This window comes from Trachurus japonicus, chromosome 16 (genome assembly GCF_045865225.1).
Source record: "Trachurus japonicus isolate A0001 chromosome 16, Traja_1.0".
Classification (NCBI taxonomy): Eukaryota; Metazoa; Chordata; class Actinopteri; order Carangiformes; family Carangidae; genus Trachurus; species Trachurus japonicus.
The window spans coordinates 30,945,779-30,955,851 of NC_140922.1; the positions used below are offsets into that span (position 1 = coordinate 30,945,779).

The 10,073-nt window shown below is 42.6% G+C and overlaps 1 protein-coding gene across 1 annotated transcript; it reads left to right on the plus strand.

The window, feature by feature from the left end:
• Positions 1–2,976: 2,976 nt before the first annotated feature.
• On the plus strand, positions 2,977–6,845 carry LOC146972643 (dynactin subunit 3-like). Its single transcript, XM_085803238.1, has 6 exons — positions 2,977–3,057; positions 3,290–3,376; positions 3,490–3,573; positions 3,970–4,028; positions 4,121–4,180; positions 6,759–6,845. The coding sequence occupies exons 1-6, from the start codon at positions 3,015–3,017 to the stop codon at positions 6,843–6,845; spliced, it is 420 nt and encodes a 139-aa protein (XP_085659364.1). The 5' UTR covers positions 2,977–3,014.
• Positions 6,846–10,073: the final 3,228 nt, after the last annotated feature.

The window sequence follows — 10,073 nt, forward strand, 5'->3', positions numbered from 1 at the left end:
AACCAAGACCAACAGACTAGGGATGCAAATCACATCAGCATAAACTGATTGTTGAACTCAGCCTGATGTAAACATTAATAAAACTCAGTAGCCTAACCAATCACACAGCAGCTCCATGTTGTCCCTGTGTGATGTTCAGGGACAGGTCAGGACTCTGAAGACAGACAGCTCTGAGGGTGAAGTCCTATAATAATGAAATTATTGCACCGTGATCTACACAACATAAAGTAGTTACATGAATAAGTTGGTTCATTAAAAGTAAACTGAATTAAGTTGTTTGCGGGAATTTAGGCCAAACATTATTGCAACTTCAACTCTGCTCCAGTAATAGTTATTGCACTTAGTCTGTGGCAGATGAAAAGACGAGTCAAAGCATCATATGATGAAGAAAACACGTTGAGCTCACAAAGGGGCATTGAAGTGGATTTGCTGAGAGGTATTTGTATTCCCGGGGATGGATCAATGTGCCTCATTGTCAGTGATGGGAATAACGGCGTTAAAATAGGCTAAACGGCGTTACTAACGGCGTTATCTTTTTCAGTAACGAGTAATCTAACTAATTACTATTTCCACCGTTACAGCGCCGTTACCGTTACCGACAATTAAATGAGGCGCGTTACAAACTACTCAGTGAAGCCGTTGTCCTCCGACTTGGCTCATCTCAGACACAGAAGCTGCTAAACTGTTGTTGTTTTTTCCTCCTCTCCTTTGGTGAGGGGAGGAGGGAGGAGGGAGGGAGGGACGAGACAACCGCATAAGTGATGATGATTGGTTGAGGCAGAGTAAGGTTTCATGCTAAGCCAATCAGAGGCAGTGTTCAGTTTGTACACAAACCACACACGCACGCAGTTTAGCCTCACACACACGGACTAGCAGAGGGAAGCTGCCGAGATCGGAGGGAAAGTGGAAACAGACACTACTTTAATCTCCCTGAGGTAAAAGACAAGAACATGTGAGGTGTAGCTACATTATGTCCCGGAGCGAAGTGTTTGTCCTGAGCTTCTGCTCACCTGACTCTGTGCAGCTTCTTCATTAAATCCAAACAGTCCGACACAGCGACGCACTGCTCCTTTAGACTCTAAAGTCTCTGTAGCTCATCAGCTGGAACTCTTCCAGAGCAGCTACAGCAGCGTTGTGACCTCAACCATGGTTGGTGAGAGCAGAAATGTTGTTGTTGTAGTGAAAATGGGCGGGCTCGTGAAGACGCGAATTTACACAAAGTCAAAACGAGCGATAAATCGCATTTCTCGCGTATCTCGCGTTTGGTCGCGCGTATAAACTCGAGCGAAAAAAAAGCGTTCCTCGTGTTTGGTGGGAAGCCCCTTGTGGGTCTTCCCACCAAACACGATGAAAAGGACGAAGACGCGAAGGTCCCGTCGCCATAAAAGAATCGGGTGTATTGCGTCGCAAAAAAAAAAAGTCGCGTCTACCGCGTCTCGCGCCTAATCGCGTCTTTGCGTCACGGCCTTTTACACCGCGGACGTAACGAATAAACGGTGACGGTGTGAACGAACAACATAGAACAGGACCAGACGTGGCGTTGTTTCCTCTTTTCACCTACAGCTCCACTCTCACTTACTTACACTAACTACTGTTATTGTTGAGGCCAGATAATTGTGGGATTTGTAGTTTTTGACCAATCGTGTGCTCTTTCTTTTTGTGATTTTTCCGGTTCACACATGTTTGTTTTTTTTAGGGGCAAATGCGAGTGAAATGCTCGCCCATGGTGGGCATAAGAAAATGTAAGACCTGTCTAAAATTATTTAAGACTTGAACACAATAATTCAACAAATTTAAGACATTTTAAGACCTAAAATTTAGATTTTCACATTTTAGACTTTTTAAGACCCCGCGCGCATACCATTTCATATAAAAGTTTAAGTGCATACATATTTTATGATTCTGTGTATTATATATTTAAGACCATCTTAGAATTTTCTAATAAATTTAATACTTTTTAAGGCCTTAATTTTAGATACATGAATTTAAGACTTTTTAAGGATCCGCAGATACCCTGTTGTGCGCTCGCAGCAGGACAGATAATCAGATGGATAATCGGTAAAGTTAATAATTTCACTTAATGTGGCCATGAATAAATTAATTTCGATGTTTCGCCTGTTATTAAACGCAAATCTTGAATAGGTCTCCGCTGTTTTCACATTTAAAAAGGTCTTTGTTGTCTTTGTACAGAGACAATATGAGATTTGCTTGTAGCCACAGCACTTAAAAAACCCACTGTAACCTATTTTCATAGGCACACCAGCCTCGCTTTCAATAAAACACACACTCGCATTCCATAATTGCGATCAGTGAAATATATGAAAACAATAAAATACAATTTAAAAATGAGAGAAAAAAAATCCAAATTCTTCGACATATTTAAACTTAAAAAAAAGAAAGAAAAAGTAACGCAATAGTTACTTTCCCTGGTAACTAGTTACTATTATAGTGAAGTAGTGGAGTTACTAACTCAGTTACTTTTGGGGAGAAGTAATTAGTAACTATAACTAATTACTTTTCAAAAGTAACGTTCCCAACACTGCTCATTGTCCTTCTTAAGTAGTGTTTTTATGTTTCTACAAAATGAATAAAGGTTTCATACTTAAAAAACATCTTAATTCCAGTTGTACTCATAATGAGATTATTACAGATGTGTAAGTTTGTAGAATGAAATGTTTGCCTTGTTGTCCTGCATACACATGGCTCCAGACTAACCTTTTTTTACTAGGAGCATTGTGGCCCCTAATTTAAAATTTAAGGGGTGCACACTGTAAATGGACTTGCAAAGCAAATATTCACATTTCCTCTACATTTATGATCCTCAGAGTCCAGATTCTGAGTGCTAAGGCCCCCGATTTAGGGGCAGTCTGAAGCCCTGATACAGCAAATTCATGTTACACAGTATAAAATAAATATGAATGACCTTTCTGTATCACTACTATAAAATCTACTCATTGTCCTCTGTCCTGCAGTGTGCAGAGCCGCTGACCAGGATTCAGGCAGGCCTCACCAACATGGCCAACAAGAGGGAGCGAGTAAAGATCCTGCACAAGAAAAGTGAGTCGCATGTTGTTTTGTTTCTGCCCAGACAACCTGGATCATCGGCTCAGTGTAACTATGTGTAGTTATTGATGAACTTACCCCCCAAAAAAGGAATACTACCATGATTATATAGTTGTTCATGTTTGAAATTCAAAATGTTGTTTTAGCACAGGGATTTATTCTATTGTCAGAATTTAGTCCATGTTTTGGTGAGACTTTGATCTCAGTCGTTGTTGCTGTGCTGCAGTCGAGGACCTTCTGAAGTACCTGGACCCCCAGTTCACCGACCACATCACTGTGCCTGACGCTATGAAGCTGGAGTTCATCCTCGCCGGTAAGAAGCCAGAGGAACCTGAAACCTAATTTTAGTCCTATAATTGTAAAAATAAAGACATAACGAGCCATTTGAAGCTGATTCAGTCCTCATTGTGGCGTTTGTTTCCACAGAGGAGGACTTCCTGCTGTCCCAAGCTGCTCTGCTGGAGCAGGTGAGCAGCATGCAGCCGCTGTTGGACAGCAACTACATCAGAGGTGAGTGTGCAGGATGCTGAGCGAATCAAAGACAAAGGAACATCTGCTCTGTGATTTTAGAGAGGAGATGATTCACTCAGGTGTCGACTAAAGTCAGACAGACAGGTTTATTATTCACAAAGGGCTTGAGAAAGCTTCAGATCCCCAATGTCTGAAAGGTGAATTTCTGTAGAAGTGTTTTTGTGTCTTCATGTAACTATGATGCCGTTAACAACATTTCTCTGCATCCATGTTTAGCACTTACTGTATACTTTAGCGGGAAAACCAATGTAATTCCTGGTGTTTGTATTCAGTCATGTGGTGTTTTGTGTTGTTGTGTAGCTGCTGGATGAATAAAGTGGACGCACCACCACCGTTACGTACTTGATGTGTGTGATGTGTTTCTGTCGTTCACAGACGTACCAGAACACGCCACCAAGTTGCAGCGGCTGTCACAGATCCACATCAAAGAGCAGGTGACCGCCATCTTCTTCTCCTCCTCTCTCTTTTTACCTCTACACATCCTCCTCTCTTTCTTTTACATTTACTGTTTTGTTTTTTTCTCCAGGACCAAACTGAGGCTCAGTCTCTGGAAGTGAAGAAGCTTTTTGAGGAATACAACAAAATGGTACAAACTTATTTTTGTTCTCTCTGTAGGGATAAAACAAGAACTGTATATACAGCCGTAGAAAAAAAATAAGAGCCCACTTCAAAATGATGAGTTTCTCTGGTTTAACTATCCATAGGCATGTGTTTGAGTAAAATGAACATTTTTTGTTTTATTCTATTATCTATTAAAGCAGAAGTAAGCGATCCGGTCGTTTTGGCTAATGCTGCGTTCCAGGCAGGCTTTTGAAACCGTAAATTACAGCTTCAAGTCACGACTTACGACTTTGTAGCGTTCCAGGCAACCCACTCGTGTTTTTCCGACCTGTTTTACCTGTGAAAGTCACTATAACGGCCACTCGTAACTTCCGACCCGTGAACTCGTACCAGATCGAACTGGTACGACTTCACAGGACGGAAAAACACGAGTTACGGGCTGCCCTGAACGCACCATAACATCTTGTCAGCCGACGGAGTTAGCAGCCCCCGCCCTCGTCATGGATCTATTGGTCCTCGTCCCTACGTCACCACATTCAGGCGCATCCCTTGGCTGCACACACAGCCCTTCATGCCGTTCTCTCTCCTCATTGGATAAAACTTGTAGGATACGAGAAAAGCTTTCTCCTCGGCTCAGAGCAGAGCAGAGTGACTGAGAGACCAAACACTCTATGTAAGTGATTGCTGTCGGAAGATATAACTATTTAAGACTTATATTAACACAAAAATATCGCTTACTTCTGCTTTAACAACATTTCCCCCAAAATTTAAATAAAAATGCTGTTATTTAGAGCTTTTATTGGCAGAAAATTACGTCTTTTCAAACCTTGAATATGAATGATGAAAAGAAAACTTATTCATATTCATTCCTGAACAACACAACAAGAATATTTTAACTTAGGAAGAGTTTATAAATCAATTTCAGTGGAATAATGTCAATGTTTAATCCCAGCAGTGGTTTATGGTGGTCACCTCATCAGTGTCTCATTAAGACAAAAGAGTTGTGTTTGTGTTGGTATTGTTAGAGATGCTTTTTAAGAAACATTTGTGAAAGTGGTCTCTTAATTTTTTCTGCGGCTATATAATCATGTTTGAATAATCGATGGCTCTTGTCTGCTCTGAAACTGAACGCATAAATCAGATGTAAATGTCGTCACCAGCGCAGGAATTTCACGAGGGCCACGAGGGCCATGGCCCTCATGCCCGTCCGATTTGGCCTTGTGCCCTTGAAAAAAATATCTGCCCTAAGGCCACAGTGGCCTTGATGCCCGCACTGCCCCGGTTGATTTTGCGGTTTTCTCCTTTGCCTCTTTCCTGTCAACACGGCTTTAACACCGCCTTTGAAGAAAAAACAATGCGTATTTTGATGCCATTCTGGCAGCAGCATCACCAGGGGTGGGTTTGATTCGAGCCTGGCATAAACTGCTCGGGCGGGCTATAACAACAGTTTGACGACCAGTCTATCACCGGCCAACCAGGTGACTTCATCAAACACACCCCACCCGCCGAACCAATCATGTGGCTGGAAAAGAGCCAAGCCACAACATGTCAACACGTGCTAAGTGTTTGGGTTGCTACAGCCGTGTGCGTCAGCAGAGGAACACCGCCGGTAAAAAATAGAAAACATAAAAAAAGTTTTGCCTCGGAAGAAAATGTGAAGGAGTCAAGGAGAACTCGGATGGCTGACCGTGAAAAGATGCGTGGTGCGTCATTAACTCTGAAGTAACGCTAAACTTTCACAATGGAGACGCCAGACAGACAACGGACCGACGTCCGGCCGCGTTCACCCAACAAGCGGACGCGGTCACGGTGCGGCCGCTCTGCTGCTGCTGCTGCTGCTGCTGCTGCTCAGCCCAGAGCGACTGTTGTGTTCACACCATAGACTGTTCACACCGATACAAACGCACTGCACTCAGGCGTAGAGATCAACTGTGCCGACCTGAACACTGCCCAGACCAAGGCAATACTATACTAACATCAGTTTTATTTATGATACTGTTGTATAATGTTCATTATTACATCTGTCATGTTTAATTTTTGACAGGAAAAAAAAAAAAATCACAAAACAACCTTCTGATAACTTAAAATCTTACTTGAGACGATAAGGGAATATTTAAGCCTGACCAAAATAGTGATTTGAGTTATATCGTGATATAAATTGATGTCGACTGATATGAAAAATATTATCGTGATAGAATTTTTTCTCATATCGCCCAGTGCAATAGTGAACAAGTAAGATAGGAATTTCAAAACATATTGCATAGGACTGGACCCTTGTGCAAAAAATTAAATGCATAAATGAATTTAAATTAACATTTCTGGTTTGCTTGAGCCCGTTTTATGTATTAATTTAACAGATACCGGTAGTTAGTAAATTCATTAAAGACGTGGATTTAAAATCATTGTTTTATTTTATGGCCTTGCTGCCCTGGCTTTTGGCCTTTGTGCCCTCAAAAAAATGACAACACCTAAGGCCAAGTGGCCCTGCCCCTAAAATGACGAAATTCCAGGCCTGGTCGTCACTGACCAAATCTCTGTGAGTCGAGCTGCACGAGGAAAGAAGCTCCACCCACTGAACTGACCTGTAAACATGTGATTGGCAGATGTTCCTGCTGTCCAAGCAGTTCACCCAGTGGGACGAGACCCTGAGGAAGCTGGAGGAGGCCAAAGGCATCCGGCCGGTGGAGTAGAGACTGTTGGACCTGCACTCTGTGGTGGCAGCATCAGACCTGCAGCTTCATCCTGACACTAAAGGAATTCAACATTTCACTGCTTTTGGTTTGTTCACCACCTGTTTCAACCCAGGGAAATGATGTCATCTTAAAACAGTTGATTCAAACGAAACATCAGCTTGTTCCAAAATAAATTCTACTGTCATGTGAATCGGATTTTAATATCATCCATATAAAAACAACAGTTCCTGCACCTGTGTTTATCCACCAGGTCTGAAACCTGGAACTTAAGCAGTGGTGGTCTACATACAGTATGTCAGTCGGTCTCATGTAAGTCCTGAGTCGCTCCCATCACATGTCATGTGGCTCAGAGAAGCTGCTCTTTATTTATTTTCAGACAAAGGAGCTTTTTCTTCTTTTTTTTTTACGCTTGTAGATTGATTTTAATAATAATGCATTCCAGCTCCAACTCTCTACTTCACTCGTTCACACTCATCCTCTGCAAGACTTTAGTTTTTCCCTCTTGGCCTGAGGACTTGATTATAAATGTATTGTCCCATATGGAATGACTACAGTTCATATAATAAATATTACTGCTTAATTCATGGACTATTTCATTGTGTAATGTCTGATTGTTAGGTATCTATACACACAGCTTGAAGCCACAGATAATTCAGTGTTAAATGATGATGTCAGTACTAACATACACACATTGCACTGCTGACACATAACTGGCTGATGGGACAGTTTTATGAATAACTAATATTGTGTTTCTCATCAGTTCAGGTTTCACCGTAAATCTCAATACAGCCGAGGTTACGTCACTTTCTCATCCTGATCTTACCATCAGATATTATTGTAAATCACATATGACCATCTTTCCTTATCTTCAACACTAGTCATATTAACCAAAAACACGTTTTCTGATCATAATATCATGAGATCACATGATAAAAAAAAAAATCACAGGACACTCTTTAGCATTTATCAAATCACATTTTATGAAAAAAAGTTGAACACATTGCAACAGAAGCAAACTCAACTGATTTTGTATCCTCAACATGTCCTGAGTGAGGAAAAGAAAGCCCCAAAGAATCCCATTAGAGGAAGTTTAGAAAAAGACCAGAATATATTCCATTTATATGCCTTATTGATTATTTTTTCCTCACATGAATAGGATACAATTATTAACCCTTAGATATCACCATAAAAATTACTGAGTTGATTGCTTACATTAAGACAAACAAAAAATGTATTACAAGTTTTTTTCAAATTCTTTGTTAACATGAACAATCAGGGCATAATCTAATTACGTATGGATAATTTGCATACATACAACAACAGATCTAAACATTGGGTATAGCAGGTGAAAATGTCTTGTTCATTCTTGTTGACATATTTCAGTTAGGCACATAGAGCACTGGAAAAGAGAGTAACGACACTTCCATTGAGTCCCTAAGTAAACCTCATGCGCATGGGCGTCGCACCCGTGAGGGATGGGGGTGTTTCGACACCCCCACTTTTATAGCAAAATAATTTCATCCCCCCCCACATTTTCCAATGGTAAACCCGTGTGCCCACCCCTCGCTGTGCACCAGCATACACAAATGGAGCGCACCTCAGCCTCAGCCTCCTTACGCTGCATGAAAAGGCAGTGGTCGAATTGAACGGGCATTCACCCAATCACAGACCGCTGTCCGGGAAATTTGAAGTCACAGAGACGGACTTTGGTTACGTGCCAGTCGGAGCTTCTGTCACTCACCGGTGACTGAAAGTGAACAATATTGAGAAGAGACGAGAAAGAAGGAGGAGGCAGAGATGCTGAAGAGGCATCTTTTTCAACTCAAGTTCTACCGGTGAGTGAATGCAGAGGAAACCGGCTCTACGCCCCCTCAAATCAACACTCTGTCAGCGGAGGTAAAAAAAAAAATGCTCTCATTGCTTTGGGCAGTGATCAGCTCCGGTGACCGCGGCGCTGACTGTTTATCCCCGTATTAATTAAAACCAGACGCGACCCGACACATGGTGCTGAAGCACGGACCAGCGCGGTCCAACTTTTAATTCTCGGTCCGGACTCCGAACCCGCGCGTCTGATTGGGTTGGTTGGACACCATAGACCAGCGGTACTCAATAGGCGGCCCGCGGGCCGCATCCGGCCCGCCGAACCTTCCAATCAGGCTCGCGACTGAGTTCTACTAGTTTACATATTACTGTATACTGTATTTCTCGGGCTCCGTGCGCCTGTAAGTCAATGCGCTGGGACATGGAAACACGTGCGGAGCGTTTGTGTGTGCCTGTGAGGCCCTGCACTGGGATACAGAAACGCTGACGAACCCAAATCACCATGCGCGAGTGTTTGGGGAGTCGGCTGGACTGCAGGGTTTTCCCTGCCTGTCTGCAGAGACCGTGGGTGATTTTCACCGCCGTCTTGGTTCAACTGTGTGTGCAATGTGCATCATGCATGGGGGGCCGTTCAGATGAAGCGTCTTTTGCGCGAGCTCAAACCCATTCAATGTAGCCGCGCGTCATGCACGCTCACAACTCAAAAGCCGTAGCCGCGCGCATTTGATGAGACGCGATTGTTTTTCCGTGCACATCTGCGGCGCACAGCTGCACACAGCTGCACGACCTGCTTCTCCCCCGGTGTTGTGTCCCGGTGCCCTCGGTCTGTGTCTCTCCTACTGTTTCCCACTGAGCTCTGTCTCGTTTGAAAGGTGAAGGAAGCCCGTGTGTGGAAAGACGTCGCCTCCGAGATGTAGAATGTGTATTATAGAAGAGAAACACACATTTCAGGACCAATGACTTGTATCCTCAGAACAGAGTCAGACATGTCCTGTGATGGTCAGCCTCCTTTCATATTTAAGCTGAAAATCACAGGGCATGTCTGAGGATACAAGTCAGCAGTGTAAAACTCCAGCATGATATGTAATGATGATATGATAATGTTAAGACATTTACAAAACACCGTGAAGTGTATAAATAAAAATTATATGCTTACAAGTAAAATAAACATATTTAAATTATTAGACGAAAAAGGTGAATTTAATTTCAATCTAGGCCTATTTGAATGTGCGGCCCCCAAGGTGTCTGTTAAGAAAAATTCTGGCCCTTCGACATATGTATTTGAGTACCCCTGCCATAGACTGTAAAAAGAATTGACGTAGCGTCCGTGACGTCACCCATTGGTTTTGGGGAGTCGTTTTTGTGACTCAAATATGGCGGCCTGAACAGCGCCATGTTGGATTG